Source organism: Poecilia mexicana, unplaced genomic scaffold, assembly GCF_051168715.1.
Source record: "Poecilia mexicana isolate PSO_F unplaced genomic scaffold, ASM5116871v1 scaffold_21, whole genome shotgun sequence".
In the NCBI taxonomy this organism is placed as follows: domain Eukaryota; kingdom Metazoa; phylum Chordata; class Actinopteri; order Cyprinodontiformes; family Poeciliidae; genus Poecilia; species Poecilia mexicana.
The window spans coordinates 7,464,361-7,491,214 of record NW_028263390.1 but is presented as its reverse complement, the minus strand read 5'-3'; the positions used below and the strand labels follow the sequence as shown (position 1 = coordinate 7,491,214).

Genomic DNA, 26,854 nt, shown 5'->3' with positions numbered 1-26,854 from the left:
TTTAACAGGACAGTTCTTCAATAGACCTGAAAACTTGAGCTCCTTCTGATTAGCTAAAACCACCAATCATATATGTCACGTCACATAATCTCTACTTGGATATCCACTAAAAAGCAAAGAGGCCGTGGATACAAAATGACTTCTACTTCTCTGGAAGAAACAGAGCAATTTTGCATGTGGTTGTGACAACGCCTCTCTTACAGACTTAAACAAATCAGAATATGCGATCAGAAAGCTTTTCAAGCCCAAATTCAAAGTCCTATGAAATTTGTTCTTTTATTTTACGAGACAGAAAACTTGTTTCCTATTCTGCAGCCTCTAAAACCTTTATATAATTCATAGTAGTTGCTTTACAAACAACTGGTCTAAACCAGTGTCCATCCTAGGAAATAACAATATTAGCCCTACAAAATAACAATCCCTGTACAACTAGAATATAGAATTTAATATTTGATATCCATTAAGGACTCTGTGGGTTTTTTTTATGATACTTAAATATGTTGTTGTCAAACATTTTTAAATTTCTCTACCCAAGATTCCTCCTTGGTGCTTTGAAACCCAAAGTGCAGTGTCGGCATCGACCTAAAAAAAAAACTAATTTGGCAATTTTTTTTTTATTATTATTCATTTAGCGATTATCAAAAACAGTCGCCACATCCTCGCTGCTTCACTAAATGCAAGTGTGAATGTGCGAAAAGGGGGACATTTTATGTCTGCGCACGTCTTTGCTCATTCACGTTTTCCTTTCACAACGGAGTGCAACAACGTACTCGCTGGCCCTCAATTACGGTCGCCTAGCAACAGCGTTCCCCCGACTTCCTCCACTCCAACACGTTCCGTTCCGTATCATGTACTCGACTCGCGCAGCCGGCGCCGTAAACCCATCACGGCTGAGCCGAGGCAACTCGGAGTGAGTGCGTTCCATATGACTGGCAGGTTGAATCGTGTGTGTGCTTTGTGCAGGGCTCTCAATGTGGCTCCATATTAATGAAGTTGTCCTCCTTATGCCCAAGTGAAGTGACGTGTGAATGCTCCGAGGCTTTGTGGTGGTTTACTTCTTCGTATTAAAGATTCCTTCAGTGCAAATGTTAACCAACTACAATCGGAAACTTCCAGATCTGCTTCTGAACCTTTCTTTCTGTTTCTCTGTCTTTTTTTCCCCTTATCACCGTAATCCTGGTCTGTGTTTTCCATCATTTCCCCTCTGTCCGCATTATTGCACTGGCTATGTAATGAAAAGACCATTGCAAAATGATAGGTGAGTCCGACCACAGCTCCTGACACGTTATTGGCCAAAGCGGCAACAGCATTACAGCCGGAGCCTCCAGGGACCTTTAAAGGATGCAGAGCCACAAGAAATACTCTAATCTAGCTGCCATAACTCCAAGGCAGCTGGAAAAACAGAGTACACCTCGGTGTGATTCACAGGTCCGCCCAGATGTCTTCCCAAAGCAAAGATCTTATCCCGATTTTTCCACCATACAAACAACTCACTGCATTCTGAAAAGGTGCTGCGCATAAGGTGATTGTCATGGATTCCAGCAAAGCCTGAGAAACTTTTTTTTTCCCTCTCTCTTTCTCTCTCTCGTCCTTTCCTTTGTGTTCGACACAACAAGAAGATTAATGTGGGGTTTATGGGGCATTATGTGCTTGAATATGTGCTGCCTAAGATGAATACATAGGCAGGCGGCAAAAGGATTTAGCCAAAAATGGCCATAAATCTAATGGCAGCGTGAGTAAATCTTGTCCTTCCTTAGAGAAACAAACACATAAACCAGTCGATAGTGAGATTCTGAAATGCTAAGTGGCAGCTCATTTGCCATTGGCCAGAGGCAGGGTTCATTATGTTGTCTGGTAGCCATATCCTTGCTAACAGTTTATAAATACAGTGCCATTTTGAGAGATTACTAGTGATTCACTAGTGATTTGAATTTAGCTGAAGTACCTTAAAGACAAACTAACAAATGTTTAAAGATGAATTGAGTTGACAGCTTTCCTTTTCCTACTGACTTGTGTAAATTAAACATGAAGGAAGAGTAAAGTGTGATCACTCTAATAGGGACAAAAAGTGTAAACCCACCTGCTCTCCTGAATGTAAGCCCATTTGTTGTAATAAAATAAAAATACAGTTCAAATACGATATGATTAATAATTAATTGGGAATTCATCTAATTCTAATTAATTATTAAAATGATTAGCCCTGTTTGATGAGTTGACAGTTTTAGCGTTCAAGTGCTCTTTCAAATAATTTCATCTCTGTTGGCTTGTCAACGATCGGAGCATCTGATTGGTTAACCAGCACACTTTAACCAGCTCATTTTCAATTCATCTTTGCTGTCAAACTCAATCATAGAACCACGTTTTGTGAATGGGTAATTAAAACCCTTGGTTAATCAGAAATGTTACTTTTTGTGGCACACTTTCAGTTAATCATTATGTTTTTTTTTGTTTTTTCATACTCTGTCCACATGAAAACTAAATGAATTGCGTAACAGTTCTGGATTATTTTTCCTCTTCAAAGTTGATCTTGCTCTCTCACAAGCACCGCTTTTGTGTCTCCATCTTTGAGCCACTGTTGTGCCCAGTGTATTTTCTATGTGGTTTTTCCATTTTAATTACAGAATGAAACATTTAAAACAACCGTTGAGTGAATTTTTTATTGAATTGTGGCACTGTTGACCTTCCAAAGAGAGAGCATGCAGCTTGAAAAGACGGCGATCGAAGCTTTAATCTTAAAGAGCTGCTCCCATCAGTTTTCAGACAACTCTCTGCTGTCTGACCACACAGCCGAAACACGTGTGACTGACAGCGGCTTCATTGTGAATTCAGCCATATTGAATTCCCACTGAGTACGTTTCAGTCACACTGGAATATCTCCTGTTCTCTCTGCTCAGTTCAGCTCAGAGAACAGGAGAGAACGAAGAGATGTAAACCAGCTGACAGAGATCAGATTGTAAATATTAAAGATGTCTTCTGCTATAATTTATCAACCAGTTTGGGGGTATTTCTCCATTCGCCTGACTAAATTCAGTTTTATTCCGTGTGAACGGAGGTTTTCAACCACTTCGCGTGATGTGTGAGCCTTGGCCGGCGCTGTTTTGTCTGAAGAAGAAACCGCTAGGTCATCAATAAATCCTTTTGTTTCCCGTGTAAAAGCACATTGGCGTTTCGAAGTGGCTCTATGTCACTGCTCGGCGTAATTAAAAAGAAATCAGGCAAGTTGCAGATTATGTAACGCACGCATTTGAGGTGAGAGCCGAACGCCGTCGTGGGTGCGGTGCAGCTGGAAGAAATGGGAGAAAAGTCTCTTACACATACAAAAACACACCACACACGCACGCACGCGCACACACACATACACACACACAGATCGAGACTCTGACAACCTCAGCTTACCTCATATCAGCCATCCAAACCCTGAGGGCACAGGTACGCAGTGCATGAATTATGTAACCAGCCAGGAGGTTGCTTTGCACACATGCGGGGGGCGAGGGGGAGGTGTAGGTGAGGTGGAGGTGCGCTTGTGTTTCCGTGCGTTAGACAGTCGCAGAGGCAGACGGGCTGACCGTCATCCGTCAGGGCGTGGACGAGCTGGCGTCTGACAGCCAGCGAGCCGGGAGATAATGGACGGGTTTAGTGCTTCCTGTGAAATTGGGCCGGCAATGATTTTAGTAAGCCGGTGGGGAGCGCCTCTCCAACATCCCCTCTGCCTGCCTCCATTTCTCCCCATCTTTAATCTCTCAGTTCATCTTTCTCTCTCTCTCTCTCTCTGTCTTACTTCCCCCCGTTCGCCCCCACCACACCCTGTCTCTCGCAGTCTCTCAGCACTATCTTATCGACTGACACAAATACAGCTGTGTGCATCTACTGTGACTGTATGCGCGCACGTTTGCGTGCGTGTGTGTTTCCCCTCTGTATGGAACATCTCCCGCATAGACTGCAAATGGGTTTCACAAACACTTATCAAGACTGACTTCCTATCTCCTGTGAAAAGTATTACTTGTGCCAAAAATAGTCCGTTCCTACAACTCCGAAGCATCCCTGCAGCTTAGTTTGTCTAAGTCTTCCTTTGTCTTTTAATATCACTGAGCTGATTGGCATGCGTACGGACGGCGGCGTTGACCAGAAGCGAACACCTCCGCGGTGCGCTAAGCTACTTACGAAGTCTCATTTCCCAGTGCTTAACCGGTCAGCTCAGCCAAATTACCAAAATGCCAAGGTTTTTGGAGATATCGCCTCGATCCAAAGGAGGTAAAAGGAATTTTGTTTGCGGCGCTCACGCCAAAGGAGGATGACATTTGAAAAATTCAGCATCCAACAAGGCCCCGAGAAGGTCATTGGTACCGCAATGGAGTTTTCTGCCAATCCTCGATAAGTTCTGGCTTTTCTTTTGGAGGTTTTAATAGATTTGGAGACTGCTGGTGCCAATTTGGCTGTGATATTTTAGAGTTTGCCTTTTCTAGATGTTTTTATGTATGGGAAATTATGATTTCCAGCTTTACTAGCTGCTGGCAGGCCTCTTTTATCAAAAAAAAAAAAAAACTGTTACAGCAGCAGAGAATGTTTTAGTTTTTTTGGCTGATGAAACTCTTTAGATCTGCTTTTCATTTCCACATTTTAACTGTTTGATATGAAAGAATACCTTTCAGGTGCCAACATGCATAATGCGACTTATCAGCATCTTAATACAACTGACTGAATTGAACGTGCATGTAGTCCAATCGCAGCGTCAGGAGATCAGGATGTAGAGTCATTGACAAAAGGAATGTTTCAGTGTCATGAATTTGGATGTAATAAAACAGATCCGGTCTACACCTGCTTCGTCATTTATTTTTATCTCTTCCCTCTAGTGCGATCCAACACCGTCACTGAGCAAAAAAAAGCTCCAAGTGGATAAACAAAGCTCCCACTATGATTGAGCGTCTTGTAGCACCCCTTACCTGAAGTGGCTGTTTTCTGCCTGACTTTGAGTTTATTGTTGTGGAGGTTCACACAGATTATTTGGCTGCAAAATATGCTTCACTCATAAATGAATTAGTGTTTGAACACTTTTTTTTGTTGTAAATATCCGAATGGGGAAGCTTTTCTTTGCTTCCCCAAAGCTACCATTCTTGACAGGAGGTAGGAGATGTTTTATTTACTTTGGTCAAACAAACCTTCACCTTATCTGTCCAAACGACGCGGTTCCAGAAGCGCTGTGCTTTATTCAGATGCATCTTTGCGTCCCGTCAAGTTCCTTTTAGAGAGAAAAGATTTTCTCTCTGCAGCCTTTCCGAGCAGGACATACATTTCTACTTTTAGTGTCAGGAACTTTAAAATTTAACATCCATAGAGAGAGCTATATGGGTCTAAGCTGTCCCTCTTTGTTTGTTTGTTTTTTTTCCCCCTTTAGGATGAAGTTGCTGGATTGTTCTCTCCCGGGTAGATTACCATACTAAATGTTTTCAACTTGAAAATAATGTAATTATTGGGAAAAATGCCTTGCATCTCTTCCCAGATTGATGGGCAGCACCAATTGGTTCTCTGAGGAGGTTGCTGATGTCTCGCCTAGTAAAACTTGCATTGTTGCTCACATCTGTTTGCTCCAGACCAGCAGTGGTGTGAATGCCAACAGAATCTCAAGATATTTAGAAATAAAAAAAATCCAATTTGTATTTCATAATAGGTGGTAGATTGTGTTTCGCAAATGAAACAAAGTACGCCAACCTTTACTGTAGCACTAAGGAAAACAAGTAGTCAAGGGGATGGCGCACGTTCAGAAGACAATTCAATGCAAGTTGTGTGCATGTACTTTAACAGAGTGTTAAAAAATACAAAGGTCAACAATTTTGGTGAATGTAAACTGCTCAGATTTGCAGCTGTGCCTTCTGACTTTAGGCGAAGTGACCCCTTCAGTGTTTACCTCTGCTGACAGACGGGTCTCCATCGACCTGTCGACTCCAGGGACCTGAGAGTGGAAGCGCCGCACCCTGGCTGCTCTATCGGGAAATTGACCACGGAACAATTACTCCCGCAAATGACGTAGAAGCCGAATGAGCGGCGCTATTGAGGGGGCCTTTGTGGATGGCGGCGAGGAGGGGGGTTCTGGGGGGAGAGGAAAGTAACAGACTGAGAGGAGGTAGGGAAGGTGGAGTGTTTCCATAGCTACCTAATTGGACATGTCCCCATCATATTGAATTAAAGTACATCATCCTCTTTCGGCTATTTTGGCCCAGTCATTTCAAAGGCTGCTTTTCTTCTTCCCACACCACATAAAAAGGACATTGTGAGCAAAAAATGTTGTTTTTGCTGCTCCAATTACCTTGTTGTAATCTTATCTAAGCTTAAGGCAGCAGTGGACTGAAGCTTCTTTGTCCTCTTTGTGCTTCCCAAAAAAAAAAGACAAAAAAATAAAAACAGGAGTGGGCACTCATCCGGCTATTCAGGGTTTAGTCGAAGGAAAATGCCGTATTTATTCCGTGGCCGTGTCCCTGACTGCACATTTCCATGACGGTGTGAATGGGATGATGGCTGCTGTTTCGGGGAAGCTTTATCAGCAAGTTGAGTCTTGTCTACATCTGCATCGGTTTGACTGTGTAACCTGTGATATAGTGATGCATGCGCTATCGCTGCGATAGGGTTCCAGGTTCACAGACTCAGATAATCCTTTGTGACGATGCGGGAGTGAGATAGGGTAGGATGCAAGAGATGTAGTTAGTTATTTGTTTAGACAGCGGTAACAAAATTCACATTTGCCGTGTGAGTTTGTGTGTTTTCGTTTGTTTGGCGTCCTTGACCCGAGCCCAAGGGGCACGGGGGGGGGAAGTGGGGGGGTTCGTTCAGGCTTTGGTGACGGGTTTCTTTTATGCGGATGCGTCAGCCTGTGTTACCCCGCAGGCGCAACTGTATTTCTATCACCGCTGGAGTGCGTAAACCTCCTTCTTCTCCCGTCTTGTTTTCTTGACTTTTTGTTTTATTCAGATTTTCTCAGGTAGAACGCGGTCGGCTATGGGGCTGGGTTTTCCCATCTCAACCGCAGCGAACCCAGACAAAGAAATCGCTAACGCCGTCTTACTCACTGCTCAAGTATTGATTTGATCACAACATTTTGGTCCATCCAGCTCTTCATCACATGTATGAGTAACACTGCACTTCCGTATATAATCAGATTTTCCTCTCTCATAAAGGGACGCTTTGCACTTTTCCGTCTGTTTGCTTCAGGAGAACAGCTCCTTTCTTTTTTTTTCTTTTTTTGCACTGAAGGCCAAGAGATAAGAACAAAAAGCAAAGCAGTGCAGGGATGTTGAACTCCAGCCGCAGTCCTCTAAGGTCTGCCCAGCCACAGAGAGAGATAACCTTCCTATTCCTCCTCCAAGTGCTCAGAGTCGCTGCTCGCTGTTGGGCCAAGTCAGAGAGGCGCGAAGCGGTGATGGGAGCTTTCAGTCAGGGGGAAAAGAGGGAGAGAGAAAGAATGAGAGAGCGAGAGGTTTTTCCTTTGAGAGCATCCTGTTATTATTCTGCCTCAGGTGCAGAGCAGTGAGAAATGAGTGTTCTGTGTTTATGGGACCGAACACAAAACACCGCGTACACCCATCCACGCCGGCTCACACATGTGCCTCTCAAAGACGGGCCAAGCAATGAGTGGAAGCAAGGCAAGGCAAAGGGAGGAGAATAAAAACGTCAGGCGGAGCGTGAGGACGACCAATCAATGACTACTTGTTTCTCAAGGGTGGAAATTGAAGCTGGCGCTCGGGACCGTCGCGCTGTTCGGTTTAGATTGTGTTTCACGGCGTGGAAACGTCTGCGGCACCTTTACGGCATGTGACGTTTCTCTAAACGTGATTAGCTAGCGGACGCAGGCAGCCCTGTCGGTCCGCTGCTTTGACACGCACTGGAGACAGACGGAAGTGACGTCTTAATTTTCTTCCTAAAGCTATCTTTATGTTGACTTCGCCTAAAGCCCTCTGCTTTAATAGCACCATCAACATACCGTGCCCTTCGTTCTATAATCGAAAATGGATTCGGTTTATTTCCCTCCCGTCGGTCTACATGCGGTTCCTCACGATGGCAAAGCGCGTCGACTCCTCTGCACATCCTTTACTTTGCTGCAGTGACGGCCTTGTATCTTTTTTTAATGGCTCTGTATAGGCTTGGCACAACTTTAGCTCGGAGTCGTCTGCCATTCTTCTGAAACTCTGAAGCTCAGCCTGGCAGGAGATTGTCACCGCTCAGCCGCTGTCACAGGGAGCTTTACAGAGTTCAGGCCTGGACTCTCAAGGTGTCACGTTAAAACTTTTCTACCTCTCCTAGCAGCTGCTTTGTTTCTCCTTTTATAGTGAAGGAGATAAAATTTAAAAAAAACAGTCCCTGCTTCAATGTTTCTGAAACTTTTTCTTTGAAATCCTTCATCCTGACAGACATTTAAAACCGTTGCACTGCAGGACCTTGGAGCAACTACGTTTATTTAGAAAATTGATGTTTAATTTTCACCCAGAAGGTAACATTTTTAAGGGTTCATTCACACCAGCTCTGGTTAGTCCACTTTAATCAAGTCTAGCGGACCATCAGGTGTGAGAACACCTGAAATTGTTTTTGACCCAGTCTTCTAGAAGTTGGAAATCAGTTATGCCTTGTCCAATGGACATGCACTGTTTTAATATATATTTATAATGCATAAAAGAGAAAATGGTGCTGGGAGTTCTCTAATAGTAGTCATTTTGAGTTCGGCAGAAAATTACAGCAACTCAGGATTATCCTCATTTATGGTTCAAAGGATATAAAAAGCAGAATCAGAGTGCGTGTTGCCGATTGATGTGTTCATAGGACAAAAATGATGAAGTTCACGCAGGCATCGGTAAACTTTGATCCGAGTAACTGGAGAGGCAGCCCAACTACCACCAGTGGTAATATGGCCCTGGTCCATTTCCTTTCAGGCACTTTAAAGGCTCAGAATTGTTCTTGTATTTTTGCCCAGATCTGTTTTTGACAGCCCCATTTCACTGTCCAACTTGTCACGGTTTTTTTCTCACTGACTCAATCGGCGAGCCCAGATGGACGGCAGTCAAGCTGGAGAAGTTGAGCGTGAGGAAAAAAATGAAGGTTGGATCCACCAAGTATTTGACATGACTCTCTGGGTACATAAAGACGTCTCAGAGAGAGAAGGAAGGACTTTTTAACCAGGTTGTTCAACAGTATTAAATACAGATGGAGTGGCTAAATAGAAGAAAAGCGTAGGGTACCAACTTTCAAAAATGGGATGTGCACCACAGATAAATGCTTGACAATCCATACTATGAATCCAGCTTTATGATCGGTGAGCTTGGGCATCAAGACCGATGGGGTACGAGAGACACCTGGGTTTAACGTGGATGGCATCAGGAATTATATTTCTGTTGGGAGGCGCACAAAAAAGCCAAAGACAAGTGTGAGGCCTGGATGGAGTGGCAGGAGGTGAGCTGTGACAGAACTACAGCTGCTTGAAGGTCAACAAGATGATGGGAGTTGGAGACGGTATCGAGGTAAAGAGGTTTTCTTCTAGAGCGACCAAAATGAGGAGAATTTGGACGGGGTACGCTAGAGGGACAGCTTGGGTTTGAGGGATTTGGAGACAGTTTGGAAGCTGAGACCGAGATGGCGTATATACTGCATGTGTGCTAAATTACAGTAAATCCTTACCTTTCATTGGGCATCAATATAATAAACATGGTCAGCGTAGGCATTTTTTGTCAAAACCAATTTGAGATCAATACAAAAGTATTCACAGGTACTCCTGTGAAGAGAAAGGTTACAGAGAGCGAACGCTTTCTGCATATCCTTTTCCTGAACGGGTTTCTCAAGGTAACAAGTTAATCTTGAGCAAACAAAGTTGGTTTTCTGTAGATAAAAATGATTGGTGTGTGTTAAACCACATTCCATCCTTCAAATGCATACATGCTGGCATAAATCTGGCTGTTCTTGGAGAACATTGGGGAAAAGCCCCAAGAAGTCCCGCTTGACGTTTACCTTCGGGCAGGCGAACAGAAGAAGGTGCTCTGGTCAGATGAGGCCATGGAGCTCTGAATCTATGAATTTTACACACAAGAAGCTGGAGTGTGACAGCGTACCTGTTGAATAAAAACCCAGGCGAACCACTTGAGTAAAAGCTGGTTTGTAATAGCAGGCGACATTCAAAATTGAACGAAAACCATTGAAATAGGGTCAAGTGCTCGGCAGGCAGCCATGATATTCATAATATGCAAGTGGATGAATCACTTTTGACTTTTCAAACTTTTTCTTTAACGCCTTGGCGAGGTTATTTCTGACTTTAAGTGGAATATCAGGATAATTATGCTTCCTCTTGAGTGATTAATTAATTATATATAATAGCTATAACAGCAGCAACTTTTCTTAAGCTCACTACCTGCTCAAGATGTTGGTTTGTCTAGAAGCCTGACGATATCCACTGAACTCAGATTGTTTGCACATCAGCAGCATGACTCTCCATGTGAGCGTGATGGCAAAGTGTAATTAGTATCTTGTCGGAGCCTCCCAGGCAGTAATGAGAGGAGCAGCAGAGGTCCCTCTGACCTCTTGATCTGACCTGTTAATTAAACATGTCAGACTGCTCTCAGCTGCAAAGACATAAAAACAGAAGCTGCTCCCGCTTCCTTCGCTGCCATTATTGAGACCCAACTCGTCCCGCTGTCTGTTTTCGAAGAGGGATGTCGATCCGTTGTGGCGGAGCGGGCGAGGACGGCGGCCAAAACGTCTGTGCATTATTCATGGCGCTTGTAAATTGGCCAGCTGCAGCGCCGATCCGGAGGAGCGGCTCCGAGTCTGAAACGCTCCTTCCTCCGTCTCTCTCTCTCCCTCTCTCCGGCGCCGCCGAGGAATTCCAGGTTTCCAGCGGCGTCGTTAGGCTCAAACCACCGTTTCGTTTCGTCCCGACCCCCCCATCATCTATAACACCGCAGCAGACTGCATTGATGCCTGTTTTTCTCATGCGCTGTATACTGAGGAATACAATACGCAGTCTCCTTTATCCCACCTGTTCACTCATGTATTGCCAATACATATGCTTTTTTATTTTATTTTTTTTCCTATATAAATCTGAGAAAGTGCCAGTGGGTCTAATGCAATTCTGAATTATTGGGACTTGGCTAACTCTGCTATATTGCCTCCAAGCCCAAACAGATTTTGAAGCAGAACCCAATAAAGCCTTGGTGATTCATAGACTGCATTTATTCTCCTGTCGAGGTATCCATTTTGTTTTAAAGCAATCTTGAGAGGGGTGTATCTTTGGAAGCGATAAGGTGAATGTTGATGATGATTGTTTTTCTCATTCAGCAAAGGTGGAATAAAAAAACAAATTGATGCCATTAAACTTAATGGAAATGTCTGCTGGGCGAGCGAATGACATCCAAACAAAAGCTCTGTGTTCTCTCTCTCTCTAAAAAAAAATAAGAAAAATAATCCCCTCTTCTTCCTTTCCTCTCTTCTGTTTGCCTCCTCGCATGTCTTTAGATAACAAATACGCCCCTGCGGTGAGTCTAAACGGTTTTATATTCATTCTGGGAGGGGCCTACGCTCGAGCCACCACTATCTACGACCCGGACAAAGGCAACATCAAGGCCGGACCCAACATGAATCACTCTCGGCAGTTCTGCAGGTAAGAGATAATCAATGTAGTGGGCGCCAGATGTAATAAAAAAAAAAAAAGGGGGAGAGTGTGGAGGAAATCCCCAGTGTTGGGAAGTGTGAAGATCCCTTTAAAAGCTCTCGCAGCAGACCTGACCTGTGCGACGCTTCAGAAACCCACTTTGACATGACTGCAGAAACTCGGGGCTCATTAGCAACCCGTCAGTCTTTGCGTTGGCACACCGGTAAAAAGGGGGAGGGGAGTTCGGGGAAAATGTACTCAGGCCATTTAATTAAAACGTGAACAAAAAGCCTGCTGTGGGCCGTCTGTGTTTTCAGAGCGATGCAGTTCGGCGGCAAAACTTCGCCCTTGGTGGGGAACAGCAAAAAGAAAAAAAAAATCTAATTTGCAGGCTTGATGTTTATTTATTTTAGATTTGCTTGAATAGTAATGCTGCTGAGAGAAAGAAAACAGACTTTTCGAGTGAATCAATTCTTCAGACTTTGACCGTTTGGGTTTGATTTGTAGCATCAAAAAGCTTTTTGTTTCGTTGTCCTCCAACTCCACAGAAACAATCAGGACACCCTGCACCTCTAGACATGCAGGAGTGGAAATATTTTGTGTTAACGACAGAGAGAGACAAAAACAAACCGCTTCCCCTCCATTTATGAGCACATAATGGCGTAATAAATGAAAATCAACAGCAACAGGATCACATCCTGATATCCTCGTCAAGCCGAGCCACTCAGACCTGCAGTTTTACCACATAATAATCTCGCTTTTCAGTTTGTTTTGTTTTTCTTTTCTTTTTCGTAAACATTGACGGGGGGGATGAAATGCATTTGGGAGGCAATTACAGACTGTGATCTTATGGGCAGAATGTGCAGCATAAATCATGTTGTCAGAGTTATTGATAAGCTGTAGCAGCACACGGCAGGCAGCTGGTTCTGCTACATTTAACTAAGTCTGACACAACCGGGGAGGAGAAGGAGGCGAAAACAACAAACTCGTTGTGGGAGTAAGGGGCAGTGGGGGGGGGGGGGGGAATCAGCCTGGCGGGTCACCATGCAGGACAGCAGCAGCTCTCTGCCCTGTGTCCTCTCTCCGCTGGATCAACTGAGCAGATTCAGCCCCTCTGTGTCTTCCTGCGTCCCGACAGCACGGTGGATTCCTGCTCGTCGTTTGCCGTGTGTGTGTGTGTGTGTGTGTGTGTGTGTTTGTTTTTTCTTTAGCATGCACCTTATGTAAATAGAGATCGTTCCAAAGCTCTAATCAGCTTACAGCCCAAGTTTTAATCCTTTCCACACACAAACTCCTGCTTCAGTTTCTCGTATCAAATGAGCACATTTGTACAGATATTTGCCTTTTTTTTCTTTTTCTTTTTTCTCTCTCTCTCTCATTCTTGTGCCCTCAAGAGGCAGTGTAATGTGTGATTTTACTTTTGTTTCCTGCACTGGGACTGCTTGCTGTTGTCAGATGATTGCAGGCACAGCCGCCAGTACCACAATCAACACGTTTGCATAGACGAGTGTCTCCGTTTATCAGACGATCGGCTACATGAGCCGCGTTCCTGCTGCCAGGACTCCCAGCCGTCTCGTTTTAAAGCCTCACATAAAGCTACTTATAGACACCCATGACCTCTAATCACTGCTGTTTTGCCCCGAAAACCTGCTGGCTCTTTAAAAAAAAAAAAAAAAGTTGGATAAACGTTTGCAGGAACAAACAGGAAGTTAGGTAACGCTGGTTTCCAGATGTCGGTGACAGGAGCAGACCTTTCTGAGTCTGCTATGAACGAAGATGAACAAAGCAGCTTGTTTTCGCTCAGCATCCCCCGAGGACGCCGCCATTCACCGTTTCTAAGCAAAATTTATTGGCTGTTTTTTTTCCCTGTTAGTTGAATGTCACCTCTTCACCCGATTCATGCATTCAGCTTAAAGTTTTCAACTTCACACAGAAGCAGATAAAAAAAAATGATTTAAAAGAAGGTCAAGCGGACATAAAAATCCAACTTTATGTTCTCTACGACACTCTGACATTTGAAATTTTTACATTGGTTTTTAAATCGGCTCCAATATGGAAATCTTAAATTATAAAATGTAGTCTAAAGGAGCTGCCAGAACCTTTTCCAGGAAACCTGGTTGGTTTTATGGGACTGCGCCTTAATCTCATTTTTGCGATGCTGGAACTGAGGCTAAATCAATTAAAAAATACTTTATTAATCCCAAAGGGAAAGTAAGTTGTTCTTACGGTTATTGCCTTAAAAGTTTTTTTCATGATCGTTAATGTTGATGGCTTTGGGCAGCAAGGATCTCCTGTAGCAGTCAGTATTACAGTGATTCTGAAGAAGCCTCTGACTGAAGACACTGTTTTATGATGCGTATGTGATTGACACCAATATTTCTAAAACAAGTTTGCACAGTTACTCCGTTTTAGGGTTGTTTTTTTTAGGGATGAATCAATGAGAATTTGGGCCGATGTATAATATCGGTTATCGGTCATGTTGGATACCCTTTCTACACCTTAAGAAAACACAACCCCGTTTCACCACTGCTTCAAGTTAAACTCCCCACAATCCTTTGCAACATCATGACCCGCCTCCCCTTCCAGAAACAAATCGGAACAAAATGAAAATATCGGTTTTTAGTATCAGCCCAGTTTTGTTCATAGAACCGATGCCGATATATTCTGCAGCAATACCATTTTCTTTTTTAGCATGAACTAATCAGAACCCAAACCACTCTGATGTTTGACTACTGTCTCCCTGCTTCGCAGTGCCGTCGTCCTGGACGGTAAGATCTACGCCACAGGAGGCATCGTGAGCAGCGAGGGCCCCGCCCTCGGCAACATGGAGACGTTCGACCCCTGCACCAACGCGTGGACGCTCCTGCAGTCGCTGCCCTGCCCGCTCTTCAGACACGGCTGCGTGGTCATCAAGAAGTACATCCAGAGCGGCTGACGGTAGCGCTGGACGGGACCGCACCGGGTCGCAGCCAAACCACCAGCCGAACGATGCACGATGACGGCAGCTCAGAGCCGGGTCGGTCGACCGTTTGGTCGGTCTGCATCGATCCGCACGGCTAACCCTGCAAACTCACACCCGTCCCACCTGCTCCTCCCCCCCCCTCTCTCTCTCGTGAAACAAAACCCTGTGCAGAATGTACCACATGCTACTTAGCCATGCCAGGTGACGATGCCTAACCTCGAGTGCTGTACGTGTCATGGTAGTAGTACATCCTCTCATCCAACAGGCACAGGGACCTTCTTAGTAACTTAACGGTTTATTTAAGTGGAGTTGTCTGGGTTTGGGGGTTTTTTTCTCCAGTTGCGTCTCTGCCAGATCGTTGTGAATCCTCCACGTTCCCCTCGCCTCTGACCCACTCTGAGCTCAGCGAAAGCCATCACCAGTCCATGCTTTTTGTCATTTTCATTAAATCCCGTTGGCCACGTCTGGGTTCCATAAGACGGTTCTGACATTTAGGAAGCACGACGGAGCCGAGAGGGGCCGCTTTCCTCGTCATCTGCGGGTCAGAGGGGGTTCCTTCTCGCCGCTGTGTCAGGAAGCGGTCCTTGTATGTGGATTTACGAGTTGGTTCCAGAACCAGACTGTGAACCCTCCGTGACCCAGTTTGTTTTAGTTTTTTTTTTTATATATATATTTTTGACGAATCGTTAAACACAGAAGATGGGCGAATCTGGGTCACACAGGGTTCACCGCTGAGATTTCAAGATTCGTGTTGGAGTTGGACAACAAGAGAGAAATCATCGGAGCTTTCCTCTGCCTTTACTTTCTGGGACAAAGATTACATTACAACAGCGAGGAGGAATTCGTCTTTCTGTCGCCGTCTGATCTGATACTGGAGGTGGGGGGAGAAAAATAAAGCACAATATTCACCTGTGACTGTTATCATAGATGTTATCTGTTGATTCATGGCCCATAAGCCCCCACCCTATGTTCTGATTTATACATTGTGTTTCATTGCAGCCCACACATAATGTTGGGTTGATATTCTGTAAATACAGGAAGGAAATATGTATATTTTACAACCTGAAAGCAATTCTGTATAAATGTTTTTAGAAAAAGAAAAAAAAAAGACTAATAGGATGGATTCAACATGTCTGTAAATCTGTACCCAGAAAGGAGAAGCTAACAATTGTTACTATTAAACCCTAATACATATACAAGAACGTGGGCATATTGTCAAGTTTGTTTCTGTTTCTAAACTCGAGTCCCGGGGGCCAAATCTGGCCCGCCGTAATTTATGTGGCCCTATAGACTCCAGATTACATCAAGTCCCTCCGACTTTTGCAAACCTACAAAATTCACACAAACACAATGTTTTTGGCCAGTTTTGAGAAAAAACAAAATAGCGATTTTAAGTGACTGCTGCCTCAGCTTTACTTGATGTCAAGTTGCAGTCTGTTAAAAGTCACATTTAACGCCACATTAGCACCACAAAATCAGATTTTGATTGCAAACAACCCCCCAAAGAAAATCAGGATGGACTGAAAAGGTGTTCAATATTAAGAAACACTTGATACTTTAATGGGTTCTATCAAAAGATTCTGGTACAACCGGCCCTTTAAGAGCATTCAGATTTTTGATATGGCCCCAAAATGAAAATGAGTTTGACATCCCTGGTGAACAGAATTCATAATCACTGACTTTGCAGGTACAACATGAAGAAGTCCAAGAAGAAGGAATGCTTTTCAAAGTTGCTGCAAAAAAAAAGTTTTTTCTTTAATTTTAATTTGCACCTTTATTCAAGTATATCAACAGCAGTTTATTGAGAAATACAGTAAATTTCAAATATAACTTACACTAAAGTAACATTGTGAACAGGTGTTTAAAATACACAAAGGAACAGAACCGACGGAGCTACAAAACGTTCTAACAGAACCGTGGAACGAAAGGAGGGGGGAGAACAAAACAACTTAGGGAAACAACGAACCATTTTCCTTCTGCATACTGGACTAAGCAGTCTCATCTACCAGACAAAAATTGGTTTGTTAGTCCAAACTGGCTACAATTCTTAAGGAAGGAAGATCACAATGTATGACATTTAACAACCCAGATTTTTATGTCCAAATGTAAAATTTAAACCCATAAAACAAAACAAAAAAATCTACTTTTGGCAGAAACAAAGTGATCAAGATGACAAAACAAAAAAACAAAAAGGATCAGTCTGGTCAGGTTTTTTTTTCCCCACTGTGATGCATAAAGACAGAAACTAACTGAGCTGTTCTTGTGCTAGCCTCTTCCAGTATGTCACAGTCTGTAACCACTCAAAACATAATACAATAAATTATATATATTTATATATATATATAAAAAAAAAAGCTGAAAGGGCATTTTGTCCCATGTTGAACCTGAGAGACCTGTAAACCCTTTAATCCCCCCCACAGACGCCAAATAAACCTGCTACACAAACGCTACAAACATGCGTAATGCTCAATGAATGTTAACTTCATGACGTACAAAAACAATTTTCATGAATATTAAGTGTAAAATATTTGCTAATAAATAGTAAGAATGAGATGAAAATCTGCAGGAAAAAAAAGAAACAAAGAAAAAAAACAAACAAGGCGAAAGAAGCGGAAAATGCTTTCAGGAGGGAAGGAGGAGGCGGATCGGATCGAGGAACCTGAAACTAAAGCTTTAAAATACAGTCCGTGTCATATCCTTAATGCAATCATCATGTGGCTCAAATTAAAAAAGAAAAAAAAAACAAAAAAAAACATACAAGCACAATCAGAGATACAAACAACTCTTGGGTTTCTGCAGCAGCTGCGGTTTGGACTCGTCTGGTACCGAAGGCGATACTGCGGCGGGGATGTTGTGACAGTACTTTTTGGAGCGAGAAAAAAAATAATAAATTGAAAAAAAAAATTTAAAAATACTGTTGCGCCCAAGTAAACAGATTCCGCATTTAAAATAAATTAAGCTGAGGTAGCATTGGTGTTTTTTTTTTCCCCCTCTCCGCAGTAGTCCAAGTACTAACCTGTCATCGCCAATTTTGCATACCGTCTTTGCTTTCGTCACCAAGGATTAGAGGGGAAAAAGGCAGACGTGAGCTTGAGTTAGAGCTGACCCGAGAGGTTCGAGGATTGCTTTTAGGGAAAAAAAAAAAAGGAAAAAAGAAATGGGGGGAGAGAGGGGTGGCCTTCTCCAGTCCACACCTGCTCAGAACATCTTCAAAAAGCATGAGAACACCGATAAACCTTTATAAAGCTTCAGTAAACACCTTAATTTACCACAGAAAGAAGAAAACTTTTACTGCAACGGCCAGAGATGAGAATCCAGCTTCTCTAATCTGCTGATAGACAAGAAGAAGAAGCTAAATCATGTAACACACTGTAAGTAAAAGAGGGGTGGGCTCCGCCTAGAATGGCCTTGTTCATTATGAATTCCCCATCCATGCAAAAACAATCTCAATTCAAGCAAAGAAAACTCATTAAAAAAAAAAAAGGTAACAAAACGCATACAAAAATTGAAAAATAATAAAAACCAGACGGTAATGACCACCGAGTATGTTGAGTTTAAAACAAGACGGCTAGCAAACGGGCGCCGTCGCGTCAGCACCATTGGAGGGAGCGGGAGAACGGTTGGCACAACAAAATCCTCGGACTCGCGTCGTTTGATTCTTGCATATAAAAGACAAACTCGGAGGCCGACCTCCGCCGGCTGGCCCCGGGGGCCTGATAAGACGTGAATTCCTCGAAACGTAGGAACGAGACTTCAAGTGTCGCAGACGCATCAGGTGAGTTCCTCTGAGTCTTTTTTTTTTTTTTCTTCTTTTAAATCCTCTCTCTGTCGTTTAGGTCACAATTAAAACTAACATGTTTTATTCAGTCTTTAGTTTATATCTTTATAGTCTATCCATGGTTAAGACCCTCCACATTGAAAGCTAAACTGAATCTGTTCCATCGGGGTTTAAAATAAGGCACACACTAGGCAGTGCAACCTACAAGTCGCCTTCCTATCTGTCCTTCCAGGTCCTCAGTCAGGGTGTTGGTGGGTACAATCGATGGGGGTAGTGGGGTATGTTGGGTGGGAGTGGGCAAAGCTTAAGGGAAGGGAAACATATGGGCTTAAATATTTTGTACTTCTACATCTTGGCTCGCCTGGGAAATTAAGGTGTGATTCAATTTTGTCAACATCCTTTTACACAAAAAATACATTTTAGAAACGACAAGGTTTTTTTCGATAACTACATTAAAAATACTTCAATTGCAAGTAGTTTGAATTTGTACGGTAAAAGCATTATTTAGTTTAATCCGTTTCTTACGTGGCTCCCATGTTGCAGTGCGTCGTGCTGTGTAACTGTGACTCATCAAATATGGCCTGAACATGTGATTGGTTACATTGTACAAGAGCATCCTCTTTGGATTAAAATCGACCAGAACAGTTTCAACTCGAGCGCAAACAGATGTGTTTAATAAACATCTTCATCAAAACAATTTAATAATTATAGATTTGATCACTTTTCTTTTTATTTATTTATTTATTTTTTTACAAAATATTTATACAATTTTGGCACCTTTGAACCTCCGTAGTAAAGTCGGCTACCCTCTGCATAGGCCTCTAAGTTTGAAGTGAAGATTTTAGCAAATATTTTGCACAGCAAGTAACCAATCAGAAAATTGCTCTGTTTGGAGACAGTACACACTTCATAAAAAAGTAATTGAGAAACCAAAATGATATTTCTACCTCCACTTTAATATTTTATTTTTGTTTGGGTTTTTTTTAGAGGGATGATTTGTAATCCGAGTATTATTATTCGTAGCAGGTGGTATGAGATAAGCTCCAGGAAAATTTCCTGAGCCAAAAGAAGCTTAAAGGATATTGATTACTACAGGTTTGAATAAAGCTACCAAACTTTTACCGATGAGGTTTTTCGCAACAGGAAATATTTCAATGCAGGTAAACTTGGGTTTGTGTGGAGCACAAAAATATTGAGGGGCGTCGTCGCGTTACTTTACTCTCCAGATAACTAAAAGCTCTATAAAGAGCAGGAAAAGTAAACAGTGTCTAGTCTCATCTCTTCTGATTGGTCATTTTACCCGATCACGGTCCAACCAGGGTCAGCTTAAAAGCATAAACTTCGAAGGCGCACACAGAGAGCAGCTGAGCTTTACTCATCTGATCAGTTTCACAAAACTGAATCACATATACTATTTTTTTTCCCCCTCAACAGGCATTTTCTTGTAGAAGGATATATAATGTAATTTGAAAGAGCTGAATATTTTCAGCCTGAAATTTGAGCCCACAGAAACATTCAAACTGTGAAGCTACTCAGGACAGGAACAATCTGCTGAAACTAAACTCATAAGGAGGTCCGTCTCCTTTTTAAACCCACTAATTCAAAACACTTGGAGGTCTTGAAGGGGGTCGGGGTGGGGGCGGAGGGGGTAGAGGGGCTCTTTCCACACCAGATGACCGCTATAATGAACAGGACATGATTTCTCCCGGTCCTGCTGTGCCAACCTCATCACCTAACCAATCTCTCTGTGAGCTTTTTGTTCGGGTGGGGGGTTTTGCGGGGGGGGGGGTAGGCGTTTCCCCCGCCTGTGGCTCAGATATCGAGCGGCTCAAGCGGCTGAAACGGCAGAAAGACTCGGCAGCGTAATAGCGCGGCGATAACTGGCCCGTACGGCGAGGAGTTCCACCCCCCCGTTAAGGTAAAGAGGAGGGGGCTGCAACAGTGATTCAGGACGCGGCGGTCGGTCCTCTTCGACGCAGCGCTCCGCATTCACACTTTTGCTGGTGAGGGTCTCGTTAGGTTTGTGTGTGTGTGTAGGTGTGTATGAGCTGCCGGCTGTGGAGAGAAGCGTTCAGGTTGCCAAGAGACGTCACCCGATTTGTTTTTTTTGTTTTTTTAGTGAGTTGAGAAGTGTTCCCAAGAGCAGCATGGATATTAGGATAGCACCCGAGTAGCACCAGGGTTGCCCGTCACTGTGGGTGTGTGTTTTGTGTGTGTGTGTGTGTGTGTGTGTGTGTTCGGTTGTGTTGAATGGATGTGGATATGGCCAGGTTCCTGAGACGATAGCACCAATGAATGTCCTCATCCTCACAAATCGGGATTGATTCGCGAGTGTGTGAGAGTGTTCTTGTTTTTTTTTTTTTTTTATATATATTTATTTTTTTGTTTGTTTGTGAGTCTTTGTGGTCCCAGGCGGATCAGGATCTACCTGAAAAGTTTCTTCTCTCCACTTCACAGGAATGTATCAAAATGCTGGATTCTCTCCTCCATCTCCTGCGACACAAACAGAAAAACACACACACAAAAAAAAGAGAGAGAGAGAGAAGCAGACACGGATCAGCACAAACCGCTTAATCTCAAGCCAACACAGCAAAATTGGATGTGTGTACAAAAGCATCTGTGCAACCGCCGTTTCAGTATTACTTGGAAATTTCCCACAGCAAACAACAGCTTTCACCATGATAAATGATGTAAAGTGGAGTAAAGCCGTCGCTGGAGTAAGATGGGCGATTTCTCTCAGCGTGAAAACAGCAGAGTTTGACACTGACTACATCTGAGTGGAGCCAGAGGAAGAGAGATGGATGTTAGACTGCAATAGACCATGATTAATGCCTTGAAGATGCTATGCTGCGTGTGTTCTCTAATCTGAACGGCTGATCGGCGCGCGCGTGACAGACGCCCCTACCAGATATCAATTTCAGCAAAAGTTTAAATAATATCAAAAAAAAAAAAAAAAAAAAAAAAAAACCTATCAACTTTTCAGCAAAAAGCAATTTTGAGCATCTGAAGAGGGTAAACTTTTTCAGACGGGAGCTGCTTTGCATTAGAAACTTTGAAACTCCCTGTAGAAGCTGGAGAATGACTGCCAACTATAGGCGTACTCTCCAAAGGCCTGTGCTGATGAGGTTTTAATAGTCTTCATTTTCTTTTTATGTAAATAAATTCGAAGAGATCGCTGCATCCAAAATAGACAAGGGGCTTTAGAACAACATACCTGATGATTACTGTTGTGCTTTTCCAGGGTGGAGAGATTACACAGCCAAGATCATTAAAAACACACACACACACACACGCACACACACACACGGATTGGGTGAATACAATTTAATTTTATGTATTGTCTCTAATCGACACAAAATCAAAAATTACACATACAGGCTCACATATAAATTTTAATTTACAGGTAAAAAACCCCAAGTTGAATCTCAGCCACACATCCACAGGTTTTCATGCGACAGGGTGAATATTTGACAGTTTCCCTTTAGCGGGATTTGGTAGAGCTGATTCAAACCGTTTTTGTTTCCTGGCACATATTCAACCTCTCTGCATAATGTCCAGATATTCTGACGGGGTTGAAGTCAGGGCGTTGGCATGGCCGTTCCAGACGCTTACTGGCAGTTTGCATTTTCTATTCCAAAACCAATTTTGATAGATTTTAGAGTCGTCTGTCTTGTGTTCAGATTTCAGCCAACGGATTGAAGGATTGTTGGCGAGCAGCGCCTAACCTAAACTCAAGACAATCCAGACTTGCCGTGGAACTTACCAGAACGGGCCGTCCCTGTGGAATGTCGGTAAACTCTGAAAGACCAAGCTCTTGAGAAAAACCTCATCCCCCTAGCATCCACACTTCTCTACCTCCTCTCCTCCGCTCTATTTCTACTCTGTCACCTCTGACAGACTGGAGAAAAAGCATCTTCCAAATGCATAAAGTTGAACACACCTGACCCAATCCCCCCCCAGGTGTAAATGTCGAAGACCAACCCAAGAACTCCATAAACTAGAAACTGCTAGTACCCGGACCTCTCTGCCCGAGGAAAAAAAAAGAGAATTTTCAAAAACCATCGAGAAAACTTTTGTGGTCAGAGGGGGCATGGATGTGGCACAGAGGAAAGATAAATGTTCCAAGAGTCCAAGTGAGACCTTTAAACCTAAAAACGCAGTAGGAACTGTGAAGGAAGGTGGAGGAAGGCAGCACCGTGCTTAGGATCACCACAATGATGGAACAAGAACCAACTCCAGACTCTCAACTTCACCTCAAACCCACATGGAAAAGGAAAGCAGCCAAACACAGAGCTTCTGAACAGGACACTGACCTGAAGTTCATTAAACATTTATAAGCTTTAAACACCAGGAATCGTTTTCACTACATGAACTACCATGTTTGTCAAAGTTGATCAAATATTTAAACAGAATCGTGCCAGAACCTTGTCAACGGTTCCAAAATGTGTTCTATGCAACGTACGACAAGGGCATCACACAAAGCACAGTCTGTGTGTACAAAGCTTTTTTTTATGTTCAAAAATAAATATACCTGAAACGTAGACTGAAAATCTTTTTTTTTTTTTTTTTAGAAATCAATTCCAGCATGAACACAGAGGAGACCAAAGACATCATTAAAACAAAACTTATCAAAGTAATGAATGCATGTAATCTAGTAATTGGCAGTGAAAATTGTGAAATTGGATAATTTAATCACTTAAATGTCATGATGTAATGTAATCTAAAGTAAATGCTGCATCGAGCCAGATGTTAGTGGTAAAGAACCAGCAGGTCTAAATGTCCCGATGGAGAACAATAGCAAACCTGGACCATGTTCCAATCAAAGCATTACCACCATGCTAATGCAACTATTTAACATTCAGATTTACTTCTGCGCTTTAGCCGGACACTCGACATCTTGCACAAACTTCATACTTACTTTTAGTAACAGGTTTGCAAGTCTTTGCAAGGACTGAAGGAACATCAATAAACCAGCTTGTTCAAAACCAACATGGAGCGTTTGCAGTGCAATGATGTCAAAAAAATATAAGCAGCGTATTTATTGTTTTAACTTTTATCGCACAAATTAAGCCCTCGGTACTTCTGCCTCAGCCATTAACAGCAGGTCGCGCAGACTGTAAACGATAACGGGGCAATAAGAGGTGGAAGCGATGCGCGACTGCATGAAATATGACTTATTTAGAAAAATCTAAAAAGGCGTCAGGCCATTAAACACGCCCAATGTTTTAGGCACATGTATGCTTTAAGCATCTGTGATTTTTTATTTATTTTTTAATCCCCCCATTTATCACTTGCACAACCAACACCGAGATGCTAATGAGCTCCGCGCTGCTCTGCAGATCTAAAAGTTTATCAGCCTCGGAGGCTTGGGACTGCATCGTCTCTAAAGTCTTTACCGTTGCAACGCGTACCCCTGCGGTTGACCAGATGCAGTTACATTAGAGGACTAAACAGGGGAGCGGCAGGGGGCTTTCGAACACGTTTCCTCAAAGTTAAGGGTTTGTGGAGCAATAAAATCCCCCTGGGTCAGACAGAAGCCACTGTTAATAGGTTGGCTAAGGTCAAAGGGTGTTGAGGGAGTTCAGCAAATTCACTTGCATGTTAAGGCGATACCTGTGTAGCTCTGAGGAAACCAATTTAGATTAATTCTGGTCATTTTGCTCCTTCATTTCATACTTATATGTTTTTAGTTTTTTTTTGTATAAAACGGAAGACATCTGAAACCAACCACGAGTCGAATGCAAATTGCGGCTCACTAGAGTCTGCTCGTCGTCTAACAAAGAAATGTGGCCGTCCGACTCACGTAAACATCACACCATCCGGATCAGGAACCATATCAATCAAAACGGGACGCGCGATAAAAATCTCCAGAAAATAATAGTCAGTTAACAAGAAATGACATGCCTGGTTTAAGCAGTCGATGAGTGTTCATACTTAAAATTAATTAAACACAACCGAGCTGCTACCGAGCATCCAATAGACCTTAAATGATTTGCAACGTCAAGAGTACGAGTACGGGGCGTCTTGGGTGTGCAGAATGGAGCGACGAGGAGACGAAGGTGTGAAATGGAGTAACAAATCGCCGTGGCGTCGTGGGGAATAACAGAGCCGTTTATTTAGCCAATTGCTTTACGGCTCTGAACTGGATTTCGTAAAACTACACGGACATCTGCGGCGTATATCTGCTGAATTTCATGCAACCCGTCTTGGTGGAAGCATTGTCGCAGCACGCATTTGTATCCGTCCCACCCTGAAAACTCCTTAACTGCACTTTAAACGTTCAGGCAATCAAAAACATCCTTAAATTTATATGATCCGTTCAGATGTGAATAGACGGCATCTTTTTTATGCACTGGGCTCGGCTATTAGACATAAATTGAGCACAGATTGCTTAGGATCAGACTAGATGATAGGGATGATAAAACGGTAAACGCTGAAAGAAGCAATGCAGGAGTATAGTTAAAGTAAAAGGTGTTTGGAGCCAAAAGCGGCATATTTATCAGGGACCCAACTGAAGTGTTTCTCTGCAATATGGAGGAAGATCAAGGCAAAATAAGCTTACTGCTAGATAGCTTCATAAGTAATTACTTGTGAAGCTATCTAGCAGTAAGCAAATCTAGCAAATCCAATTGGATTTGTTGGACAGTATTAATACTACGCAATAAAGTAAACATCTGGCGGGAGCATGCTCGTTTCCCTTAACACATCATCCATTTGTGACACAGGTGTTAAATTACCGAAGTGCACCGATTTAGTTTGAACTCATCTCATCTACCTCCATCAGAGAAACTGATTTTCATTTCCCAGCTACAATTTCCTACAGCTGTGTGTGTCCGGTTGGTTAGCAATGAAAAATCAACAGCGCAAGTGTTTTTTTTTTCCCCTCCCTCTGCTACAAAAGACAAAGTGCTGAAAGATGACAATCTCGTGTGTTATTTCTGCACAAAAGGTGTTCTTTCACGAGCCAGACAACAGCTCCAACGACAAATGGAAGGGCTGCATTGTGTTCGCTCCGAAATGGGAAAAAAAAACTGAGTTTTCTGTTTCATGAAGGTTTTCTCTTTGTGCGCGACTGTTCATCGCGGATACAAATAGTCTCAAACGACACTCGAGCCTTTCAGAATCTGTTGTCCTGAATTCAAACAATCCAGATTGTTTTTGTTTTTAATTAATTTTTAGAGCTCAATTGTTTTTCAGTCCTGTTGTTTGGTAGGGTCGTGGCGACATCAAAAAGAAAGACAGAAAAACAACGTTTTAGAAACAATGAAGACTTCAGAGCATATTTTAGGCGTCTAAATGTCAAACCTGGAGAGAAACGAAGAGTTCCAAGTCCACTTTGAAAGTTTATATAGTTTATAAAGTAAAAAACCCCTCAAATTTAGAGATATTTCAATAAGACAGACGAGTCTTTAGCAGCTCATGCAAAATAAGCAAAAAATTGAACAAACTTCTACAGAGTTCAGTTGGTTTAAAGATGCACCATATATTGGTACCAGTATCGTGATCTGCCGATATTTTTTTGAAGACATCAGTATCGGCCCAATGAATAGAACTGGGCCAATATTACCAACCGATATTTGCTTTCTTCTTGTCATTTATTCCTGTAGCGGAAGGTGCTTAGAAGTGGAATTTATCGTATCGTTTACCATTTATCGATATATTTCTTATCATGATTGTTGTCATAATAAATTTTAATTGATGATCAAAAACCCCAAAGCTGTCCATATTGTTGGGATTGTTATTTTTTTTGTTATTTTTATCCACTGTTTGTTCAATAAAGGTGTGTCCGTAAATTTGAAAATGTGATTAAATGCAGTTGCTGTGTGAATCTTAGTGACTGAAATCACACTTGTTTACGTCATTTTGTCCTAAAGATTTGTGTTACAATTGGTTGGTTTTTCAAGAGGAGTATTTGTTCTTTGGGGACCAGGAACTCAGTGACATGAATTCAGTCACACAGTTACCTGAAGAAGCGAGGTAATAAATAGTTCTTATCGTCACTTTTATCATTATCGCAATATTATCAAAGTATCGTGATAAAACTTTACTTTTACATTGCCCTCCCTCGGAAGAGACGAAGTTGGCCACAATCTTTGTTTGTCCATGTTCAAAGAGCAGTGAAATATATTCAACATATACAATGACGGAAAATATCGGTTATCAGCCACAACACCAATATTAATATCAGAAATCAACACATTTTCATCCCCGTTACCTCAGCATCATATTGAGCTGTCACCCTGCACAGATCCAGGTACTTTGGGCCAATCCGAAACAGAAAGTTTGGATAAAAGCCGAGCCGGGTTGCCGTGGCGAACAGAGCAGACACAGTTCCTCTTGCTGTAACTGTAAGAGGGCTGCGGTTCACTCCATTCGCTGAAAGGTCAACCCCCTCTGAAGACGGACGAGTCATGCCCGGAGGACGACGGCAGGGCGAAGTACAGAAGACAAATGTATGGACATGCTCCGTTTCACTCAGCGCTACGATTTACACACA

The 26,854-nt window shown here is 42.7% G+C and overlaps 2 protein-coding genes across 5 annotated transcripts in view; one reads left to right on the top strand and one right to left on the bottom strand.

Annotated features, from left to right (window-relative positions):
* Positions 1-15,090, top strand: part of klhl29 (kelch-like family member 29) — a 268,562-nt gene extending 253,472 nt beyond the window's left edge. For all 4 annotated transcript variants that reach the window (XM_088002054.1, XM_088002057.1, XM_088002055.1 and 1 more), the window contains 2 exons: positions 11,482-11,626; positions 14,369-15,090. In XM_088002054.1, the coding sequence (XP_087858180.1) occupies positions 11,482-11,626; positions 14,369-14,552 (329 nt within the window). In that variant the 3' untranslated portion in view covers positions 14,553-15,090. The remainder of the gene's footprint in view (positions 1-11,481; positions 11,627-14,368) is intronic.
* A 1,236-nt stretch (positions 15,091-16,326) lies between these two features.
* The window catches only part of atad2b (ATPase family AAA domain containing 2B), an 86,414-nt gene continuing 75,886 nt past the window's right edge, over positions 16,327-26,854 (bottom strand). Inside the window, exon 28 of the mRNA XM_014992520.2 lies at positions 16,327-20,850. Within this exon, the coding sequence (XP_014848006.2) occupies positions 20,809-20,850 (42 nt within the window). The 3' untranslated portion in view covers positions 16,327-20,808. The remainder of the gene's footprint in view (positions 20,851-26,854) is intronic.